General features: G+C 43.3%; 1 protein-coding gene across 3 annotated transcripts in view; it reads right to left on the bottom strand.

Moving 5' to 3' along the window:
- The window catches only part of DPP6 (dipeptidyl peptidase like 6), a 799,813-nt gene that overhangs the window by 260,458 nt on the left and 514,188 nt on the right, over window positions 1-25,167 (bottom strand). For all 3 annotated transcript variants that reach the window (XM_068972565.1, XM_068972566.1, XM_068972567.1), the window contains exon 5: window positions 9,066-9,140. In XM_068972565.1, the coding sequence (XP_068828666.1) occupies window positions 9,066-9,140 (75 nt within the window). The remainder of the gene's footprint in view (window positions 1-9,065; window positions 9,141-25,167) is intronic.

Here is a 25,167-nt window from a genome sequence, read left to right as displayed (position 1 = left end):
TGGTCTGGGACACCACGGGTCAGAGGGCACGCCACAGGTCAGAGAGGATGCCACAGGTCACCGCACACAGGCTGTCACTTGTTACAGTCACTCAAGCCGCACGCCCAGAGCTGCATGCGTGGCCTCATTAGACTTTCCTGCTGCCTACAGATATGCCCAGAAAGCCTCTTTTTGTAACACTCCATGCTACAAATAAGTATTTCGAGCACCTACAGAAGCTGTTCTCCAAAACATTAATCAGTCCTTTTCGCCCCATAGAGTCCCGCAGGTCGGTTCAACCCCCTTTCTCCCCTCTGGAGCATCATTGCTCGCTCGCTCTCTCTCACACACACAATCACCTCAACAATGTTTGCATTTTGTGGAGAAAAGGACCATCGTGAGGTCCACATTTTCCCATGTCCAATTCTGAGCTTTTAAGTCTAGCTCTGAAACTGGAATAGAAAGACAGACAAAAAGAACAAAACAAAAGGCCCGAAAGTCTGTGCGTGCATTTCAAACCAGCTTTGTGTCGAGACAACACCACCACCACAATCCCCCGAAACGCTAAGCAGCTTCCACTTCAGAAACAAACAAAAGTCATTTAACTTCAAAAACAAACAAAACTCACCAACCACGACCGAACTTCTGGCACAGGAAGGATCTACTCCCTCCAGAGACAGGGAGCGGACCCGAGACATTGGCTCAGCCTGGAGCAGAGGCTCCCGAAAACTCTGACCAGCAGCTGGACATCCACGGCCCCATACAACCACACACGGTGCTTCACGAGCTGTGTGACGGCACACAGCGCAAAAGTCATGGGGCGGTTTCCAATGACCCAGCAGAGGAAGAGCCCTAGACAACCCGGTCTTCAACACTTAGAGAGCAACACACTAGGATACTAACAAATCAAGGGGAGCGGTTTTCCTTGTAAATTCTGCTGCTGGAGGGAAGGTGGTCGGAACTGAGACCCCGGGTTTAATCACAGAACAAAGGGGCTCCTGAGAACTGTTGGTGGGGGGTTGGTGCCCTTTCAGGGGTCCTGGGGCAGTGTCCACACTGGAGGCAATGAGTCCCACTAGGACCATCCTCACGGCTGCAGAAATACCAGTGACCGCAGCCCTGCTCCTCACAGTTGGACCTGTGGACAGCCGCAGACGGAGACTAGATACCTCCCTGCAATGCTGACTTCAGCCCTGACGCACGGAAACGTGTAAGGGGCTCATCTGGCAAGAACCACTGGGATCAGCTGGTTCCCTGAGGAAGGCCCAGAAAAGGCTTGCAGACAATGCAGAAAGATCTAGTTCAACAGCTGAAGAGTTAAGAATTCCTTTCCCTTAGTCACTACGGGGCAAAGATTTCATCAGTTCTTCTAATGGTCGATACCAGAAGCACACCACAGTACCTACAGTGGTTGCAAATAGGAGCTCATACACTCAGAATTACATCAATTGAGCTGTAGTAGAGTTGTTAAGTCAGTCCATAAGTTTGATTTCAATACTTTATAGCCAATCCCTTGTGATTATAAAGTCTCAAGTTATTTGTTTTTAATTAATTTTAATTGGAGGCTAATTACTCTACAGTATTGTAGTGGTTTCTACCATACATAAACATGAATCAGCCACGGGGGCACATGTGTGCCCCATCCCGAACGCCCCTCCCACCTCCCTCCCCATCCCATTCCTCTGGGTCATCTCAGCGCACCAGCTTTGAGTGCCCTGTTTCATGCATCAAACTTGGACTGGTCATCTATTTCACATATGGTAATATGTATGTCTCTATGCTAGTCTCTCAAGTCATCCCACCCTCTCCCTCTCCCACAGAGTTCAAAAGACTGTTCTTTACATCTGCGTCTCTTTTGCTGTCTCGCATACAGGGTTATCATTACCATCTTTCTAAATTCCATATATATGCGTTAGTATACTGTATTGGTGTTTTTCTTTCTGGCTTACTTCACTCTGTATAATAGGCTTCAGTTTCATCCATCTCATTAGAATGGATTTAAATATATTCTATTTAATGGCTGAGTAATACTCCATTGTGTATATGTACCTCAGCTTTCTTATCCATTTGTCTGCTGATGGACATCTAGGTTGCTTCCATGTCCTGGCTTTTGTAAACAGTGCTGTGATGAACACTGGGGTACCCGTGTCTCTTTCAATTCTGGTTTCCTCGGTGTGTATGCCCAGCAGTGGGATAGCTGGGTCGTATGGCAGTTCTATTTCCAGATTTTTAAGGAATCTCCACACTGTTCTCCATAGTGGCTGTATTTGTTTGCATTCCCACCAACAGTGTAAGAGGGTTCCTTTTTCTCGACACCCTCGCCAGCATTTATTGTTTGTAGACTTTTTGATATGGCAGAAACCAAAGAAATATTGTAAAGCAATTATCCTTCAAGTAAAAATAAATTTAAAAAATTAACTCTCATAGACATAGGTACTAGAGATTCCAGAATTCTGTTGAGGTTCACCTTAAACCAGACAGGTTCAACCAGACCTACACATGTTTGGCTGTTTTTCAGATTTCACATGAATTATAAAGGTCATGGTCCCTTAGATGGCAAAATGGGCTGCATAAACTTACCACAAGGGCAGGAAACAGGTAGCAATTTATTAGGTCTGAAGATGGCTTCAAATTCCTGCAGGAAGCTCAGCATGAAACCACCTTATCTCAGGTCTGAGCAGGATGCCTGTCGGCAGAGGAGGTGGGAATCAAGAACCTTGGGGCTGAGCGCCCCTCTCCCCACCACTGAGAGGGGAGATGCTGGAAGCCAAGGGACCACACACTCCTGTGTCGCCAGCATCTGCCCTCGTCCGCCTTTGAGAAGAGCAGAGAGTCGGTCTGTGACTTGGCTCAAAGCTTTAAGTGCTAGACAGCTAAAAAGGGCAAGGAGACCGCCATGTTCTGCCTCTGTAGGAAGCAAAGGCGCCCAAGGCCGATCAAGACACATGTGGGCCTCCAGACCCTCTGCGCCGCGGAGCACAGGCAGGGCTGGCCGGGGACGCTGGGGGACGCAGAGCTGGGCAGAGCGGGCGAGGGGCGGGCAGGGGGCAGTGGGGGTGTGGGCTCAGCAGGGGTAGACTGTGATAGACGGGATGCGCAAACAGGGCCCTAATTCATACAGGAACTGTGCTCATAACCTGTGATAAACCATAATGGAGAAGGATAGGAGAAAGAAGACACACACACACACACACATGCATACATACACACGTGCACACACGTGTATACATATACATGCACACACGTGTATACACGTGTATACATATACACATATACACGCATGTATACATATACACACGCATGTATACATATACACATACACACATATGTGTGTATACATATACACACACGTGTATACATATACACATATACACACATATGCGTGTATACATATACACACATGTGCATACACATATACACATATGCACATATACACACACGTGTATACATATACACGTGTATACACACACATACACGCATATGCATGTATACATACACACATACACATATGTGCATACATATACACACGTATGCGTGTATACACATATATACATGTGTATACATATACACACATGTGCATACACACGTGTACACATGTACACACATACACATGCATGTATACACATACGTGTACATATATACACACGTGTATACATACACACATGTGTATACATACACACGTGTATACACATACATATACACACATGTGTGTATACATATACACATGTGCATACATACACACATACACACGTGTATACATATACACACACACATACACACACGTGTGTGTGCTTCTCAGTAACCTGTGATAAACCATAATGGAGAAGAACAGGAGAAAGAATACACACACACACGTGTATACATATACACACATGTGTATACATATACATATACACATACACACACACACGTGCTTCTCAGTAACCTGTGATAAACCATAATGGAGAAGAACAGGAGAAAGAATACACACACACATATGTGTATACATATACACATATACACACATATGTGTGTATACATATACACATATACACACATATGTGTGTATACATACACATACACACATACACACACATGTGTGTGCTTATTCACTCAGTCGTGTCCAACTCTTGCAACCCTATGGACTGCAGCCTGCCAGGTTCCTCTCTCCATGGGATTTTCCAGGCCAGAATACTGGAGTGGGTTGCCATTTCCTATATATATCACACACACACACATATATAATATATATCATATTTATATATCTCACTTAAATATAAATATATATCTCACCTAACACACATATATATCTCACCTAAAGACTTCACTGTGCAGCAGAAATTAACACAACATTATAAATCAACTCTAGTTTAATAAAATAAATTTTTAAAAAACGTGACAGTGATGACACCAGGGTCTGGATGGAAGCATGCTACCTGCACAAACCACCATCTGTATTTAGAATAACAAAGGATTTGAGTAACTTCCCCAACTAAGTGGCATCATCTTTAACTGCTAATACACAATCCTTAAAAGACAGAAAGAACATCACAGTAGTTCTTTGTACACTCCTTTTCTAGCACAAAACTTTAAAAAGCTCTTTAAGATGTATACCAGTACAGCAAGAGACATATATCCGCATTTAATGGCCCAATAATTTCCTGCTGTATTTTAATTTTATTGCTGAATTTGAGATTCCAGAAGTAGTTAGTACTTAAAAAAAAAAAGAGTAAGCTTTCACTTGGGTGCCTAACAGAATGGTAGCAATACTGCACTTCCCTGGATTTATGTAGTATCTTTATACCACCAATCTTGAAAGTATCATAATAAAAACAAAAAATCATAGCAAGAAGTTATATAGATAGAACCCACGATTTTCGAGATCTGGATTAGGCATCTTCTTATATCATGAATTTAAATTACTCAGTAACCCAGACAGCTAAGTGATCCTCCATGCTGGTTTCACAACATCCCTAAGTCAGTAATGGACAGGACAGCATCTCCACTTCTCCGGCAGGAGAACCACAGAGGTCTGGGCCACCAGAGGTCATCAGAAAGTCGCTTGCAGAGGACCGATGAGAACTCATTTTCCTGCCCAATCACAGCCCTCTATGGAGGCTATCATCACACCTCTTGGCCCATCTGACTGGGAAGCCACTTAAGGAAGGAAGGAGCTCATTATATCCCTTCAGCAGGTGCGTCCTATGCATAAGAGAAGTGGGGTTCAGTCCCTGGGGGTGGGGAAGATCCCCTGGAGGAGGGCATGGCAACCCGCTCCAGTATTCTTGCCTGGAGAATCCCATGGACAGGGGAGCCTGGAGGGCTACAGTCTGTGGGGTCACACAGAGACAGACACGACTGAGTGACTCAGCACAGCCCAGCATCTCCTTTAAACACTGCAGCCAGAACTTCCACAAATATTCACTGGCCCTTTCAGAAAATAATTGCTAAGAAAGAATATTTTCCAGATAAAATTTCTCTTTCCTCTTTGAAAGTCACAAAATGTATTAATATTTTTAAATGATCTAAGATATCAAGGTTTAAAATTTTTCCCCTCCTCCCCTAAGAGTTTTAGAAACTTCTCACATTTGCCAAATATACTTCAATATGAAGGAACATGGTTACTCTAATTAGATAACTTTACGGAAATTTACCCCTCTAAGTATAGTTTAGTTACTATAGTTAAAATAGCTTTCTAATTAAAATAAAAAATTACTATCCCCCAATGTCTAGCTTAGTTTCAAGAGAACCCTTTAGAAGCAATACACTGAGAAATGTTATGAAGTTCTACAAGTAAAACAGAAAATAACAGAAATACTGGCTCTTTGTGGGCAGGAGTGGTCTTTTGAGCAGAAGTGAGAGGGTGTAAACAAAGGCCCGTCTAGTCAAGGCTATGGTTTTTCCTGTGGTCATGTGTGGATGTGAGGGTTGGACTGTGAAGAAGGCTGAGCGCCAAAGAATTGATGCTTTTGAACTGTGGTGTTGGAGAAGACTCTTGAGAGTCCCTTGGACTGCAAGGAGATCCAACCAGTCCATCCTAAGGGAGACCAGTCCCTCCCTTGGAGGGACTGATGTTGAAGCTGAAACTCCAATACTCTGGCCACCTCATGCGAACAGCTGACTCATTGGAAAAGACTCTGATGCTGGGAGGGATTGAGGGCAGGAGGAGAAGGGGACGACCGAGGATGCGATGGCTGGATGGCATCACCGACTCGATGGACATGAGTTTGGGGGAACTCCGGGAGTTGGTGATGGACAGGGAGGCCTGGCGTGCTGTGGTTCATGGGGCTGCAGGGAGTCGGACACGACTGAGCGACTGAACTGAACTGAACTGAGAGGGTGTAAATAAACATATTCTGCAAACGGCAGGACTGGCACACATTAATAAAAACATAACATTGTTTATTACTTTTCAATTCTAGAGACATTTATGGATCTATAGGCATCTAAGGCCTGGAAAAATTGGAAAACTGTGCTTGGGTTTATTTCTCAAATCTAATTGCTAACTTTATATTTTTTTAAAAGGGTAATTTTGAGACCATTTAAAAAGCGTATGGTTGACACAGTTAAAAATTAGCTAATTTGTGGATGTTCAAGGCTGTTAGTTAAGCTATAAGTTTAATAATATTAAAAGAGTTTAGTAGTAAAAAAGATATGCTAATTAGCAAGATGCCCCCCATTTCCAGAATAAATGTGGAATGTTACTAAAATGTTTCACAAATAGGGGTCTCTTTCTTTCATGACATAATTTTTTTTTCCTTTTTGTGTATTTCATAGAATTTCAAGGATTTAAAAAAAAGTCACTTTGAATCTCTCTCCAGAGCTAAGGAGTTCAGAGAGAAGATAATGGCACAGACATATCTGTTCAGCACCAAAAATACACACGTGGTTCTGGGCCACATCTCGAGGGGACGGACAGGACAAAGGGCCTCCTGCTCTATGAACAGCTGACAACATTAAAAACGGGCAAATGAAACCAGCTGACGTCAAACAACTGGGAACTGACGCAACACTGCAACTAGTCTGAATGACCGAGAGGAAGAAATACACAGTTCAGGCAGGTTGCTTGGACAGTCACATGCTCAGTAACGGCTCAGCTCTCAGAAACCATCAAGGGTTACTTCTTTGATTCAGGTTAAAAATACCCAGTTCTATAGATTTTTAAAAATATAGCACACATTTTTGATATTTGATCATTTTTACAGTTGAAAATATAGCTAAATCAGTACAATTTTTTTTCTTTTTTTTACATTTTCCCTCAATTGAGAAATCAAACTGAACACACGTCTACTCCAAAGGCCAACGGATGCCGTGCAGGGAGAAAGCATTAGTTCAAGGTGTCTATTTACAGCCTGTGTTCTACATGATAGAGACTCACGTTTAGCAAAATATCCTCTCCCCAAATGGCATCAGCTGCAATGTGATCCGTAGGCACTGTCCCCGAGGAGCACTGGGAGGAAGGAGGGGGATGGTGGAGAGCTCCATGATGGACAGAACCACAGGGTCCCAGGCACCCTAAGTGAGCAGGTAGGAGAAGCTCCTCGGAAAGATTCTGAAGAACAAATACAAACTTTGCTTTCAAGGAGCCGGATGCTCATTACCAAACATGGCAACTCATCCCACTATTGAGCTCCTCCTATTATGAAAAGACTGTCCAGGAAGATGACCTGAAACCTGTCTTTCAATGCTTTTCTCACTTGTGTGTTGGTTTTGTCTCGTCGGAGCAACTCAGCGTTCATTTCCCTATTCCTACAAAAGTCCTTCAAAGATCTGCTGGGATTCTTCTCTTATTCAAGGATGGAGGTTACGTTTTTGGCAGCTTCCAAGGGTGGTGAAAGAGGCTGGAATACTATCAGCTGTGACCATCACGCTCAGAGGTATGCAGGGTTCGGTGTAGGATGCGTGGAGTCCCAAAGCTAGTATGTCAAGTTCACTGACTTCCCTAATCAAATGGCTGAAGATGACTAATTGTTCCAAAGGATTCAGATGGAGAAAATGAAAACTTTTACATAATGGACATTTTCAAAACTAGTAAATGGAAAACTGAAGATGGAGAATTTAAAAAAGATCTCCTTTTGGAGGAACAAATCTCCAATTGCAGTTTTAATTGAGACTGAAATCCAGTTGTCAAGAAATAATAACCCAGCTGTCAAGTTACTTTGAAAAGAAATTCTAAGATGTCTAGAATCGGAGTTGCTTCTCCATGCAAACCCCAGCTTCCTCACTGGCGTGTAACTCAACGAGCTTGCCCAGCTCATGCCGGGGGAAGATTCTCTCAGACTCACCAAGGAGCTACTCAGACATGAATGATGATGCAAGTACCATTACATCTCACAGAAGCTTCACGAAACTCCAATTAGAATAGTCTCAAAAGAGCTAGAAAGCAGTGGAATTCTACATTTTATTTGCCAGAGAAAAAAGTTCCACTGATGCATGTTTCTAAAGCTGCTAATCTCTTGCAAGCCAAACATCTGTTTCACTTAAATACATTGCGCCCTCTCGCTCAATTTAAAGAGCCAAAATGAATCCCAGTATATCAGTGCAGTAAAAAGGAGAGAGACCCAGTTTTAGACTGCTACCAAAGACCAGGATGAGATTTTATAAAGAATTCTGGTGAAATTTTGTGGGAGATTCATTCAGGAAGTGCTAAAAACAAGGGTTTATATAAAGACAGTGACAGTTCAAGTCTTCTCTAGAACACTGTGACGCCAGGAGATGATTAACCCTTGATTTTAATTTAGGGGGAACCTGAGAGTCATTTTCTGTTCTTAGGATAAAATGTATGGTGTGATTGAGAAAATGGCAAGAAAAATAATTTACAAAAGGGTAAATTAATCTATAAAAGGACAACTTTTTGTTACCAATGAAATCCTATGAAATAGGCCTTTAAAGGAGTGTTTTGTTGGGTTTTTTTTCCTCTGTTAAAAAGATTTTCATACCTTTCCTCTCTCCTAGGTGGCAGTGTGGCATAAAAGGAGACTATCTCAGAATCCATTAACTATTACAGGATTCAAAGATCAGTAAGAATAGAGATTCAAGGAAAAATACTTAATACGGTATTAGGATAAAGAAACACATTTCTATAAATAGGAGAGACGAGTACTCACTGGTTCCACATTATATGAAAAAAGAGCGTATTCTCTATCTGGAGATATTTCATATCTGATGGCTCTTAATGATTCCTAAAAGAAAAAAAAAAACAAAGAATTTTAAAACATTACATATAACATAACTCAAAATCTTGCACTGAGACTGTGCCTGATGGTGCCATCTTCAAAATTTATTAATAAAATTCCTTTGCAGCAAATTTGTTAAAGTCTGTTAAATATGGCTATGTCCTTTTTTTGGCTAATGGAATAATGTTCAGTTACATAATGTTCTTTTACACCTTATTTGTTGTTTTTCAAATTTCAACAAAACATATTGTATCTATTGAAACAAGTTGATGTAAATAAGCATAAAAACAATTCTTTTCCCACAAGATTCCCAACCTCTCTGTATCTTTAAGCATGGGCTTCCCTAGTAGCTCAGACGGTTTACGCCTAAAATGCAAGGGACTCAGGTTGGGAAGCTCCCCTGGAAAAGGGAATGGCAACCCACTCCAGTATCCTTGCCTGGAGAATCCCACAGACAGAGGAGCCTGGCGGGCTACAGTCCACGGGGTCACAAAGAGTCGGACGCGACCGCGCAACTGACACACGTCTTTAGGCATACATTCCTCTGCTCACTGTTACACTTAGAAGCTTATATTCAGCAGATTTGTTCCTAAAATAGAATTGCATTCCACACCTGATTTGGCAAACCTGCCTTTGCACCTCCGTGGACTCTAATTCACAGGTCAGTGGACAGAAGACTCATTATCATGTTTTCTTTCAAATTTCTTCATAGCACACAGGTGATTTTCCATAAATGAAATAATCAAAAATGCTGTGTTTCCCTTCAACTTGTCTGTCTTCTCTGAGGCACTTGCACTGCTGTACAGACCCTCACACCCAGGAAGAGCGCCCGATGTTGTCAGCCTGGCACGCGCCACTCTACAAATGATCCTACGACCACATGTAAACATTAGACGTTTCAGTCGCTCAGTTCAGTCGCTCAGTCGTGTCCGACTCTTTGCGACCCCATGAACTGCAGCACGCCAGGCCTCCCTGCCCATCACCAACTCCCAGAGCTTACTCAAACCCATGTCCATCAAGTCGGTGATGCCATCCAGCCATCTCATCCTCTGCTGTCCCCTTCTCCTCCTGCTTTGAATCTTTACCAACATCAGGGTCTTTTCAAAAGAGTTAGCTCTTCGCATCAGGTGGCCAAAATATGGAGTTTCAGCTTCAGCATCAGTCCTTCCAATGAACACCCAGGACTGATCTCCTTTAGGATGGACTGGTTGGATCTCCTTGCAGCCCAAGGGACTTGCAAGTGTCTTCTCCAACAGTTCAAAAACATCAATTCTTTGGCGCTCAGCTTTCTTTATAATCCAATTCTCACATCCATATATGACTACTGGAAAAACCATACCCTTGCCTAGATGGACGTTTGTTGACAAAGTAATGTCTCTGCTTTTTAATATGCTGTCTAGGTTGGTCGTAACTTTCCTTCCAAGGAGTAAGCGTCTTTTAATTTCATGGCTGCAATCACCATCTGCAGTGATTTTGGAGCCCCCCAAAATAAAGTCTGACACTATTCCCCCATCTATTTGCCATGAAGTGATGGGACTGGATGCCATGATCTTAGTTTTGTGAATGTTGAGCTTTAAGCCAACTTTTCACTCTCCTCTTTCACTTTCATCAGGAGGCTCTTTAGTTCTTCACTTTCTGCCATAAGCGTGGTGTCATCTGCATATCTGAGGTTATTGACATTTCTCCCGGCAGTCTTGATTCCAGCTTGTGCTTCATCCACACCAGCGTTTCTCATGATGTACTCTCGATATAAGTTAAATAAGCAGAGTGACAATATACAGCCTTGACGTACTCCTATGCCTATTTGGAACCAGTCTGTTGTTCCATGTCCAGTTCTGACTGTTGCTTCCTGACCCGCATATAGATTTCTCAAGAGGCAGGTCAGGTGGTCTAAAAATCACATCACCCTGAACAATTCTCATCTCTGTTTTCTCATGCAACAATAAAGGAAGGAAATGACTCTAAGGCAGTTGGTTTCACCTGAATTAGTGATAGGTACTGTGACCAAGACTCTCGGGAACCTACCCGTTTATCCCCTAGGAACAGTGTTTGTGGAGACTTTCTGAAACGTAGCTGCCATGAATAATAGGAATCTGCTTTAAATACCCTTGGTGAGGACTGAGTGAGTGAAGATAAATCCGCACAGTAGAATAGTATGCAAGATTTTAGTCAGTTCAGTCACTCAGTTGTGTTAGACTCTCCAACCATCTCATCCTCTGTCGTCCCCTTCTCCTCCTGCCCTCAATCTTTCCCAGCATCAGGGTCTTAATGAGTCAGTTCTTTGCATCAAGTGGCCAAAGTATTGGAGTTTCAGCTTCAACATCAGTCCTTCCAATGAACACCCAGTACTGATCTCCTTTAGGATTGACTGGTTTGATCTTCTTCCAGTCCAAGGGACTTTCTAAGAGTCTTCTCCAATGCCACAGTTCAAAAGCATCAATTCTTTGGCTCTCAGCTTTCTTTATGGTCCAACTCTCATATCCATACATGACTACTGGAAAAACCATAACTTTGACTATACTATGTATGTTGACTAAAATATTTTATCAAATGTTCAGCATTAATTGTTTCAAAGTTCTAATTAGGATTCTGTTAAAATTTTATATCAATTTAAAGAGAATTAACATTTAAATACTGTATTCTCACCTAAGATTACATTGTTGTTGTTATTGTTCAGTTGCTCAGTCGTGTCTGACTCTTTGCAACCCCATGGATTGCAGCACGCCAGGCTTCCCTGTCCTTTACCATCTCCTGGAGCTTACTGAAATTCATGTCCACGGAAAGCATATGAAAGATGAGATCAACCATCTCATCCTCTGTCGACCCCTTCTCCTCCTGCCTTCAATCTTTCCCAGCATCCCGATCTTTTCTAATGAGTCAGCTCTTCGGATCAGGTGACCAAAGTATTGTAGCTTCAGTTTCAGCATCAGGCCTTCCGATGAAAATTCAGAGTTGATTTCCTTTAGGATGGACTGGTTTGATCTCCTTGAAGCCCAATGGACTTCCAAGAGTCTTCTTCCATACAACAGTTCAAAAGCATCAATACTTTGGCATTCAGCTTTCTTTATGGTCCAAATCTCAATCCACACATGACTACTGGAAAAACCACAGCTTTGACTACAGATGTTTGTCAGCAAAGTAATGTCTCTGCTTTTTAATACTTTCAAGATTACACCGTATCCTTTTATTTTTTTCAAATTTTCAATTAGATTTTATAGTTTGCTTTATTCTAACTCCCAGTACTTTTCTTAGATTTATCCTAGGTCTTTGTACAGTTTGTGTGCTGTGAATGGAATATTTTCTCCATTTCTATTTCTAGATATTCATGTTAAGGAATAGAGAAGGTTTTGATTTATTATATTTATATACTAAAGCTATCTTAATAAATTTTCTTACTAATTACAGTAGTTTTTAAGAAACTAATGTCTTTTGGGTTTTCTAAAGTAGAATTATATGATCAGAAAAGAGATATATTTTCCTGTACTCAGCATGCAGTTTGCTTGTATACTGCATTTCCCACCATTCAAGAACATATTAAATATTAATCGTGATGTTGAGTATTCCTTCCTGACTGTAATTGAAATGGTTTTACTGTTTGCCATTTAGAATGATTTTCTTTGCTCCTTGGTCCATGATAAATAGTCTTTATGCTATTAAAGCAGCTTTTACTGTTATCTTACCTGGAATTTTTGTCAGGAGTGGTTGATAAATTTTATCAGATGCCCTTTCAGCATCTTGTGACATAGTTACAAGTATTTTCCTGTTAATGTGCAGTTGCAGTGAATTTTGTTGATTGATTTCCTGAACCCAAATGCTGTTGCAATGATCACACCTTGCTGTTCAGAGAACACTACTATTCTCATACATGACTGAACTCTACTTGCCGATATTTTACTTATAATTTTTGCGTTTATGCTCACTAGTGAGATCAGTATATAGTTTACACTTTGTTGGAGATTACGAGTGAAATAACATAAAACAAGACACACATAAAAGACAGACACACATTCCGGCCGGAGGAACAGAACTGGGCAAAAAACTAATTGCTGTTTATTATAAAAGCCCCCTGGGCAGAATTCCAGACTGCATGAATAAGCCTTTCCAGCACAGCGCAGGTGCATACATGTTATCATGTAGCAAAGGGGAGCGAAACCCTGTCTACTGCAGAGTCTGCCCAAAGCCCTCATTTCCTTCTTATCTCAAGAAGGGAATGCTCCCTCGTTTGCAAGGGACCATTAAACTCTAGGGTGTGTCCAGACTCTTTGGCAGAACGCCTCGCTTGCAAGGACGCTCAGCCCGAGCAGAGAGACCCGTTTGCAGGCACATCTCTGCTACCCTATTAACCTTTCACACTTTGCATTATTTGGGGCTATTTAGCTGTCAATGATACAATGTTTTAATAACACTATTCTAACTTTCAACAATACTGGTCTTCATCGATTCTGAGGGGGGGGGCATGCTTCTGGTGAGACGCCCATCTGAACGGTTCTGCCCTGTTTTCTTGGACTAGATACACACGTGTGTGATTGTGAGTGCACAGAAGGAGAGGGGGCCATGCGGGAGAGAAAGAAATAAAATGTAGGCTGCTCCAAATTACTGAGTAATAGAAGGGAAAGGAAGAGCAGAAAGCATCAATATATCCGCAGGCTCTTTTGTGAAAACAATCTCCTCATAAAAGGAAAAAAAGAATACACAAGTGAAATAGATTAGTAATGGTGAAACAAAAGCCAAACAGTCACCAGGTTCAATGAGCTCCAAGAGGACGCCGTCAGACACGACTGAGGGGCTGAACACACAGACGGAGAACCCTGTGGAGCCCACAGAAGCACGACCAAACAACACACGGACGACTGCGATCGCGCCCTCCCTAGTCAGTGAGGAAGAAGGGGGCTCCCGGACCAGGCAGTACAGCCCATACCTGGGCCCCTCCTTCCCTAAGAAATCATTTTAAGCGGGATCAGACAGCCCCGGTGCTGCTCCCGGCACTGCCTGTGAGAGAGAAGACCCGCAGTCGCTGGAGAACAGGCCGCAGGGACGATAACGCTCAACCGCCAAGAAAGTCTCCCGGTGGCTTCCCAAGCCGACTTCCCTCTAACCTTGAAAACGGACCATTCTGTGCACTTTGATGCATCATCGAATTTTGCATTACGCTAAGCTGATGCACCACTTTGCATCTGTAATCTTTATTTCAGTCAATACGAGGTGGCCTCCAGGAGCAATCCTGTGACATGCCACAGGGGACCACAGGTATGAAAATGCATCTGAAGCTGGGCACCCTTCTCAGTCTCGAGGTGATGGCCTCCATCCCCCCGGATCCCCCCGGATTTGTGGGTGCAAACGCTGCGGCTGCATCCCTTATGCAATTTAAAAATAACTTTGTTTGGAATTAGGCAAAGCTGAGTTCAGCTCTCGGGAGTCCCAGTTAACAGCTATGTTACTCAGAAAAAATTATTTTAACCTTCATAAACTTCAGCTTTCTTATCGATAAAATAAGTAGTAAATGTTCCCACTCACAAGATTCCTAAGCATTTCAGTTAAATAAGATAATATACTGTGTTTTACTTCTTGTCGCACTGCGAGCGCTCAGAGATCAATCATCAGTTGATTTATCCTGTGTAAACCTCGCACATCCTCTTCCTCAAAGTTTCCCTGGCCGTCTGCCCACCTGGCCTGATGTCTCCTGACCGAGATCTCCGACTTCCCTGAGATGGCCCACTCTTCCACCAACAAGGCTCATATCCCCCGGACTACCCAGACCTCTGCTTCAGCTCTCAGCTGCCTGCACACACAGCGTCTCCAAGTCTTCCCAGTTCTCCCTCCACAACATGACGTAAACCCATCCCATCCCATTTCTGCTGTTCTCCCTCCATTCAGGGCGTCATCTCTCTTCATCTGGTCCTGAAGCAGCCCCTGGGGGCTCTTGACCTAGAATCTTTCTCTTCTCCAAATACCCTCTCATACTGGAGTCTAGACTTACTTTCCTAAAACACACACTTGTCCTTGAAAATCCCATCCATTCCAATCTCCGACAGAGTAAAGAGGACCCACAACATGCGACTTGCTCTTTTCCAGGACTTTTAAGCCACAGCCTCCCAGGCCCCTCCTGGACAAGCTCACCAGGTCATGACTTCTTGTCACGGTCTGCCCAGAACCCTCTGACTCCATCTATTCACGCTGTGAGGATGCCACTTCCCACTGGTCTGCAGACCACAGTCGCCTTCCAGGGGTGGCTGAACGCTCCCTCTTCAAGACCTCATCTATTGTCAGGGCCAACACCATTTCCTCCTTCCTTCCTTATTCCCATCCCACACGGGACCTCAACTTGGAACACATTTCCTCCAGATGTTGACTTCTTTTATACCTGGGCTGAAAGTGTCCCAGAAGTAGACACTGTTTTTTATAAATCCGGTATCCTGCCACCCACCTCCTCGTGCAGCCCAGGGTCTCGCTCAGAGAAGACTCCTCCTTAAGGTCAAATGATGCCGTGCAGCTGTGAGCGCAGAGCGGCATCAGCCTAGCCTCCCCTGCAGAGGAACGGGTCTGGGCAGAAAGACGGAGCTGCGGCCAGATGTCTTTTCAGGTCTTTTAAAAACACAAGTATTGACAAAACATATTCTACTCACCTACGTTGAAATTAAAAGCAGGAGAGGGAAGGATTGGGAGTTTGGGATATATATATACATATATATATACACATACATATACACACACACATACACACACACATACATTCCCTGGGGCCGCAGAGCTGGACACGACTGAGCACACACGGAGACAGAGGCATGTGTGTACATATGAAAGTGAAAGTGTTGGTTGCTCAGCTGTGTCTGACTTTGTGACCCCCACGGACTGTAGCCCACTAGGCTCCTCTGTTCATAGGATTTCCCAGGCAAGGGAGGGGGTTGCCATTCCTTTGTCTAGGGGATCTTCCTGACCTAGAGACTGAATCTGGGTCTCCTGCATTGCAGGCAGATTCTTTACCATCTGAGCCGCCAGGGAAGCCTATATATACATATATATGTATGTATGTATGTATGCGTGTATATATGTATGTATATGTGTATATATGTATATATGTGTGTATATGTATGTATGTGTGTATATATGTATGTGTGTATGTATGTGTATGTATGTGTGTATGTGTGTATGTGTGTATGTATGTGTGTATGTATGTATATATGTATGTATGTCTATCTGTATGTATGTATGTGTGTGTGTGTATATATGTATGTATGCATGCATGTATGTATATATATGTATGTGTGTATATATGCATGCATGTATGTATATATGTATGTGTGTATATATCTATGTGTGTATGTATATATGTATGTATGTGTGTATATGTATATATGTATGTGTGTGTATGTATGTATGTGTATGTATGTGTGTATGTGTGTATGTGTGTGTATGTATATACGTCTATCTGTATGTGTGTATATATGTATGCATGCATGTATGTATATATGTATATATGTATGTGTGTATATATGCATGCATGCATGTATATATGTATGTGTGTATATATGCATGCATGCATGTATGTATATATGTATGTGTGTATATATCTATGTATGTGTGTATGTGTGTATATATGTATGTGTGTATGTATGTGTGTATGTGTGTATGTGTATGTATATATGTATGCGTGTATGTATGTATATATGTATGTATGTATGTGTATACATGTATGTATGCATGCATGCATGTATATATGTATGTGTGTATATGTGTGCATGCATGCATGTATATATGTATGTATGTATATATGTTTATGTGTGTATATATGTATGTATATATGTGTGTATGTATATATGTACGTATGTGTATACGCGTATGTATGTACACATGTATGCATGCATACATGTATGGATGTATATATGTGTGTACATGTATGTATATGTGTATACATGTACGTATATAACTGAATCGCTTTGAGGTACAGCAGAAACTGACAACATTGTAAATCAACTACATTTCAATAAAAAATTTTAAATAGAAACAAAGAAAATAAACATTGGAAAATAGTTTAAAAAGTTAAATTATACAATTTATAAAGTTAAATATATACAATCATGTACAATCTAGAAAGTTAAAAACAGAATGAAAATGAGAATTAAAATAAGTAAAAAACACTTTCGTCTCTTGTTCTATCTTGTGATATGAGAGGTGGACAAAGGAAGGGAAGGAAGAGAGGGAGAAACAGTAAAAGCAACTATCAGGAATGTAAAGGAAGGGGGCATCTGAGACCCCAAAGGAAAAAGGAAAAACACAGAAGGACAGAGCGGATGTGCTGGACCATGTAGACATGGGAAGAAATACAGAATACACAGAGGCGTTGTGGACCACAGCCACCTACAGTATTCTTGCAAAACATGCTGACTTTTCAGGCCGCCCTTTCGTCTGTAGACTAAAAGTTTTGACACCCTGAGGCCGGTCTGGTCAGAAGCCAGGGCTTGTGGTCACTCTGGGGACGGGCCAGCTGCCCCGGCCCCACCAGCCAGATCTGTTATCTGTGAGAATAGTATGTCTTGCTGCTGCCAGATCTTCCTGTTTTTAGAGCAAAGCCAGAAATGTGGACACTGAGTTTGTACAAAGCTGCTCCGTGGGCCAAACAAAACCTTTCCCTGGGCATGTCAGTGCCAGTACTGACCGTCTGAATTATGGACAAAACAAGGCTGTTCCTCCATCACGGCTCTGACTTGGGGCCCAGTTTAGTCAGCTTGGGGCAGAAATGCTTGCTGGGCATGGCCGGCCCCACCACAGACGCAGCCTAGCTGGGGGTCTGGTGGCATCAGTGCAAGGAAGAACCTTCTGGATTTCCTTGGCCATTTCTCTCCTGGAGTCTGGAACGGCTCTAAGAACACTTGTAATTATGTCCCTCCCTGTGGGGAGTTAGAATTCATTCATTTTTAGAGAGTGAGATAAAAATTCAAATTCTACTGTCTCATGATGATATAAAATCAAAGAGAGAAAGAAATTAAAGAAACAAAAAGGCTTTTCATTTAAATGCTAATCCAGCAATTTAAATAAGTAATTAAAACAAGTAGATCAGTAATTAAACAAGTAAAGACATAAAAAGTTGAGAAAGTCTAACATAAGCGTAACAACAGGATATATATATATTTCTATTTGCTTGTTTTCCTCTTCCAAGTGTTTCTAGGAACCATCTATAGCTCTTACATATTCATCAATGGAAGAAATCTAATGTCTTTGGAATGTGAGGTTGAATTTTTAAAAATCTGATTAAAATTACTGAGTAAATGGCATTGAAACAACAATTACGGAAATCATCACACCGCAAAATAATGTACAAAATTTCACCACCCAGTGAGACGAGCTACTGTCAGAACTCGGTGTTGACTTCCCAGCCTTCTCAGGGTACACAGATGATGCTGACAGGTGTTAACTGAAGTGTATTATATTGCATTCTTCTGTGTTTATTTAGTAAAACATCATAAACATTTTTGCATTATTTAACTCTGTAGCCTTCATAACTATTATTTTAACAGCAACATCATGTTTAATTAGTCAGTTAGGCTGCCTTGGGTCTCAGCTGGGTCTTAGCCACGGCATGAGGCCTCTCTAGCTGTGGCGTGTGGGTTCAGCAGTTGCGGCTTGCCGGCTTAGTTTCTCCGAGGTATGTGGGATCTTAGTTCCCCAGCCAGGGATGGAACCCACGTCCCCTGCATTGCAAGGTGGAATCTCAACCGCTGGACCACCCAGGGAAGCCCCTTTAATTTACTTTTACTTACCAACTGAGCTACGAGGGAAGCCTAGTTTTACTTGCTTACTTATCTCATTTCTCAAGTGTCACGTCTTTTCACTATTTCAAGAAACGTTTTAGAAAATTTACTTATAACAAATTCCCTGGAATGAGTCAGAAGACGAAAATATTTTTATTAACCTTGGATGCATCGCTAAGTTGCTTCCCAAACACCTGGAACAATGTAAGTAATACGATGAATAGCTGTATCCACTGTACCACTCTTGGCTTACCGATGGTATTGTAAGTGCAGAGAGCGTAAAAGGATGAGTGCCGCAGGTAACACGGAGGCTTGTGCTGAACCAGCCTGCTGGATCCACAGCTCATGAAGTGGAGGTCAAGTCACAGTTGTTTGTGGACCCTCTTGGTTTCCTCACGGAAGAAAGGAAGAGTTTGAATGACACAATCTGCAAAGACTACTTCCGCTTTAGATACTGAAATCTCAAGCAGAGGCTAACTGCTTCCTGTGGAGAATTTTTGCACTGTGATGTTTTAGAAGAACTGGAGAGATGGTGGTGAGTTTCTGTAAGAATTTCAGCCCCAGTGAAATTTATGTTATTAAGCCCATTTTAAATGCACTTGCACTGGAGAAAGAGAATCAGTGGGATGACTGTGGCAATTTCTTGAAATAACACAGCAATGAAGTTTGCACATTGATTGACTTCTCCCTTCAGGAACAATTTCTCTGTAGCATGCAACGCTGTTTGAAAGTGCTTTTCCCGCAGTAGAACGTCTTTCAAAACTGGAGTCGGTGCTCTCAAACCTACTGCTGCTGCTTCATCAGAAAGTTGGAGGAACGCACTAAATTCTCTGTTGTTATGTCAACCAACTTCACAGCATCTTCATAGGAGTAGACTTCATCTCAAGAAACCACTTGCTTTGCTCATCCATAAGAGCAACTCCTTATCCACTCAAATATATCATGAGATTGGAGCCATTTAGGCGCATCCTCAGGCTCCACTTTTAATTCTAGTTTTCCCGCTGTTTCTGCCTCTGCCGTTACTTCCTCCACTGAAGTCTTGAACCCCTCAGAGTTATCCATGAGGGTTAGACTCAACTTCTCCCAATCTCCTGTTAACACTGGTGCTTTGACCTTTTCCCATGAATCACGAATGTTCTTAACATCTAGAATGGTGAGTCCCTTCCAAAAGGTTTTCAATTGACTTTGCCCAGATCATCAGAGGAATCACTACCTATGGCAGCTATAGTCTAAGGAAATATTTCTTAATGGGCTTAAAAATCAGGATTACTCTTTGATCCATGAGCTACAGAATGGTTGTGTTTGCAGGCATGAGAATGTTAATCTTGTTGTACATCTCTATCGGAGTTTCTGGGGACCAGGTGCTTTGTCAATGAGCAGTAATATTTTGAAAGCCATCTTCTTTTCTGAGCAGTAGGTCTCAACAGTGGGTTTAAAATATTCAGTAGACCATGTGGTAAACGGATGAGCCATCATCCAGGCTGTGTTGTTCTATTTATAGAGCACAGGGCAGGGTGGATTTAGCCTAATTCTTAAGGGCCCTAGGACTTCTGGAACAGTAAATGAGCACTGGCTTCAAGTGAAAGTCATCAGTTGCATTAACCCTCAATGCCAGAGTCAGCCTGTCCCTTGCAGCTTTGAGGCCAGGTATTGACTTGTCTCTAGCTATGAAAGTCTTTGATGCTGTCTTCTTCCGACAGAAGACTGTTTCATCTATCGGGCTGGCCAAAAAGTTCACCTGGTCCATCTGCTGGGATTCTGGCCAACCCAATAAACTGAAACTGTGTGGCTTACTGTAGCCACCTTCACTGATCATCTTACCTAGCTCTTCTGGATGACCCAGTTCCTACATCAGCACTTGCTGGCTTCACCCTGCACTGGATGCTAGGGAGATGGTTTCCTTGCGCAGACTTCACGGACCAGCCTCTGCCAGCTTCAGACTTTTCTCCTGCGGCTTCCTCACCTGTCTCAGGCTTCAGAGAACTTTAGAGTTTGCCTGGATTAGACTTTGGCTTAAGGCAATGTGGTGGCTGTTCAGATCTTCTGTCCAGAACATTAAAACTTTCTCCACGACAGCAATGAGGTTATTTCGCTTTCTTATCACTCGTGTGGTCGCTGGAGGAGCAGTTTTCACCTCCTTCAAGAACTCTTCCTTTGCGTTCACACCGTGGGCAAATGGCCAGAGGCTTAGCTTTTGGCCGGTTGTGGCTTTTGAGGCGCCTCCCTCACGACGCTTCACCACTTCTGACTTTTGATTTAAAGTGAGAGGCCTGGCATGTGACTCTTCCTTTCACTTGAATACTTAGAGGACCTTGTAGGGCCATTAACTGGCCCAATTTCAATACTGTTGAGTCTCGGGGAACAGAGAGACTGAGAAGGAGAGTCAGGGGAATGGCTGGGAGTGGGGAGCAGTCAGAACACATGCAACATTTTCAATTAAATTTGCTTTCTTATACAGGTGCTCCCCAGGGTGCCCTGCAAAGAATTACAATAGCAACATCAAAAATCACGGATCACAGTTCCCCGAAACAAACAGAGTGAAAAATCTGAGGTACAGTGAGAACTGCCAAAACGTGACAGAGACACACGGTGGGCAAATGTTGTTGGAAAAATGGCACCGGAAGACCTGGTTGACGTAGGTGCCCACAAACCCTCAATTTGTGGAAAAAAGACAGTATCTGCAAAACTCAGTACAATGAGGGCTGTGTGCACAGAATCCTCGTGAAAGCTGGCTTAGACTTTAGTTTTAGAAATTGGAGGGAATGCACCCGCCTCATTTCGGGACACAGCCTAGACCCAACTCCTACAGGGAAGGGGCTGGAAGCCAAGGATGCTAATTCTCCATCCACCACTGCTGACCTAGTCACCCTGGGTATCTCTATTTAGAGCCGCCACTGGCTCATCCTGCCGGATCCTTGATCCACCGGGGCTCTCCCACAATCCTGAGCCATGTTGACTGACGCTCACATCCCAGTCTGCCACGTCTGTCCTCTCATGTGGTCCAGAAAACGCTCCTGGGAGGTGGGAGAGGATGCACGGAGCTTGGACCGCTGCCTGAAGGCCTCCGGCTCCTGAGCAGACAGCAACGCCAGCATGGGGAGGAGCTGGGTCAGGAACTGCCCCCATCCTTACCGCACTGATGCTCCGGGAGACCGACGGCTTACTCCTGTTTTGAGACCTTTTATGTTCATTCACACAATACACAGTTATGGAGCACCTACTGTGTGCAGGTCACAGTGCCAAGCACTGTGGAAGAGACAAAACTCAACCAGGCAGAACCTGCCTCTGATGAGCTTTGCAGCTGCAGAACCTGCCCCTGATGAGCTTTGCAGCTGAGCAGCACAGGTCCCCGGCTCCCAGACAATGTGCTTGTGATTTCATTTCCCATAGAAATCTAAAAGGAATGCTTCAAAAGTATTCAAAAAATCAGAAAGTGAACCAAGATTTTTTTCAGATGTGTACTAAATTTTTAAGTTTCTACTGAATTTGTTACATTGTTTCTGCTTTCTGGTTGTTTTTTGTTGGTTGGGGGGAGGGTTGCAAGGCATGTGGGATCTCAGCTTCCCAACCAGGGACCAAACCTGCACTCCCTGCATTGGAAGGCAAAAAGTCTTAACCACCAGGGAAGTCCCCTGGCCAAGATATTTTGGTAAGTCCTTCCTAAAGTCAATTATCACGTCACATCAAATAGGACACACTAGCAAATAATAAGGATCTGAAAATACCGATCAGAAAACAACATAAAAAACCCCAAGGAATGCAAGTTACATGCAAACCAGGATGGAATTACCACAGAATGCTAAATGTCTCCTTGAGCTCACAGCTCAAACTATTTGTGGAGTTCTGAAATATTTCATGATCTGATTTCTACCATTTGAAGGTGTGAGAAGGGACAAACGACCTCCTTTTTGTTAAAGGAAGTTGTCTGGGGGGCAAGTGAGACCCCTCCAGGTGAGCCCAGCGCAGCGCAAGCTCTCGCCTGCATCACCATCAATGATCCGTAAAGCCCTTCTGCTGGATTGGCTAGTGTGAGTCGCATTCAGTCTCATTCCCGTCCATTGATCCATCCCAGGAAAGAGCCCGTCACGGAAGCCACAGAGCCAGGACGATGCTTAAGGCCAGTGGGCTGGGGTACCCACCCTATGTGACCGTGCCTGTGAGGCTGGGGAAGGAGGATGAGGTTAGGGGTCAGACTGCAGGTTGATAGTCTGAACTGACCCAGGCATTCACTGCTTCACGTTCATTTCTCCACTGGTTCTGGGTTGTTTTAAGATAAACGCAAAGATTACAGGTAGCCTCACAGGTAGCACAGTTCTCTCTCTCAGCTTACCTTTATCACTGAAACAATCTCAAGCTTCCGAGTTTCGAATAAGGAGAGACTGCTTGGTGAGCCATCATTGCAGAAGGAAGAGGGCAGATCAGATGAGAGTCACTGCCCTGTGCTCCTGCTCTCTGCAGCCCACGCACCCTCCCGGGAGCAGGCGGTCCCTTGGCCCCAACCCTCAGAGCACTGTGCTCCCCTTTCTTCACGTTTGCTCATGAAAACACACAGGACAGACAGCCATCTCAAGGCTGGATCGTTCCATCGGCTTTAACTTGCAGACGGAGGCGCTGAAGAATAAGAAGTTTAACTGGCTCAAAGGAACTTAAATCCGGAGCTTCTGTGTTCTAAATGAGGATGCAGGCTGCCAATGACTTTTCCTCTTAAGGTCCGTCTAGTGAAAGCTGTGGTTTTTCCTGTGGTCATGTACGGATGTGAGAGTTGGACTATAAAGAAAGCTTAGCACTGAAGAAGTGATGCTTTTGCACTGTGGTGCTGGAGAAGACTCTTGAGAGTCCCTTGGACTGTGAGGAGATCCAACCAGTCCATCCTAAAGGAAATCAGTCCTGAATATTCATTGGAAGGACTGATGCTGAAGCTGAAACTCCAATACTTTGGCCACCTGATGGGAAAAACTGACTCATTTGAAAATACCCTGATGCTGGGAAAGATTGAAGGTGTTAGGAGAAGTGGAGGACAGAGGATGAGATGGTTGGATGGCATCACCGACTCAATGAACATAGATTGAGTAAGCTCTGGGAGTTGGCAATGGACAGGAAGGCCTGGCGTGCTGAAGTCCATGGGGTCACAAAGAGTCAGACACGACTGAGCAACTGAACTGAACTGAACTTATCTGAGGTCTGTTTATAGGAGTCTTTACATGCAGCTTTGAGCCAGGAATAAACTGGCTTGATCATGAACAGTATTAATCAGAATGTATGTATACCTTTGGCACTCAAAAAATGTTTCTGATGTGAGTGGATAAATGACATGTTAAGAAGAAATTTCATTATACAGGATACGGCTTCTGATGTTCAAGAAAAGTTCTTCCTTTTTTCTCTACCTAAGGTGTTTTCCAAAGTTGCTTTATTACTTGACTAAAACAACTTCAGTTACAATACACGGTCTGTCACAAGGCATTGATCTGAGAAAGAGAAGGCCCTTCCTAGTCTTACATAGCTGTATGGACAGCACCTGCTGTCAGCAAACCGATGTCCTCACAGGAAGTATCGCCACTATCCTGACACTAACATGTACTTACCCTCAGCAACAGTCCCATTACTTTCTCCTCTCGATTATTATTAGAAAACCATTTCTGCAGCTCCTGTATTTTTAAGTGAGTTGAATCAGCTTTTCTAAGGGCACTCATTCTATCACAGATGGTTTTTTAACACAAAGAAATGCAGGCACATTCATTCTTTCTGGGTCAGGTCCTACTTTGCCAGAATACTATTGAATTCAATAAACCTGTCGTTTTGGGAATTATACCGTCATACAGCTATTCCAGGCCTCCCTCACCTCCGCAAACAGTCTCTGTAAAGGGCGGGATCCATTTCATTCTAAACACCACTAAAATGCTTACTTTTAAAGAACAAGGTGTCACTACACCGAAAAGAAATGAAAAGTGTTCAAAAGGCAAGCTTTGTGTTCTGGAGAAGGTGGGGCAGCATTTGTGTGGGTGGCGGGGTGGGGCAGCACAAAGATGGAGTGGTCCTCTCATCCTTTCTTGTCTGGGATGGAGGCTCCAGGGACCAGCCTGAGTCCTCACCCAGGGTCCTCAAGCTCACTCCCTTACTGGGCGCAGGATCCTTAGCTGTAAATCCAGGCAGCTCTTCCCCTGCCCCTCGCCCCCTACCCCCACCCGCCACTGTGGGCTCTAATCCCCAGATCCCAGAATTCCAGGATTCCTTGTGTTTCTCATTCACACCAGATGCTTGTTATGACCATTCTGACTGCAAATTCTTGG

The sequence above is a fragment of the Capricornis sumatraensis genome, chromosome 5 (genome assembly GCF_032405125.1).
Source record: "Capricornis sumatraensis isolate serow.1 chromosome 5, serow.2, whole genome shotgun sequence".
In the NCBI taxonomy this organism is placed as follows: Eukaryota; Metazoa; Chordata; class Mammalia; order Artiodactyla; family Bovidae; genus Capricornis; species Capricornis sumatraensis.
This window is presented reverse-complemented; position numbering and strand designations above follow the sequence as displayed.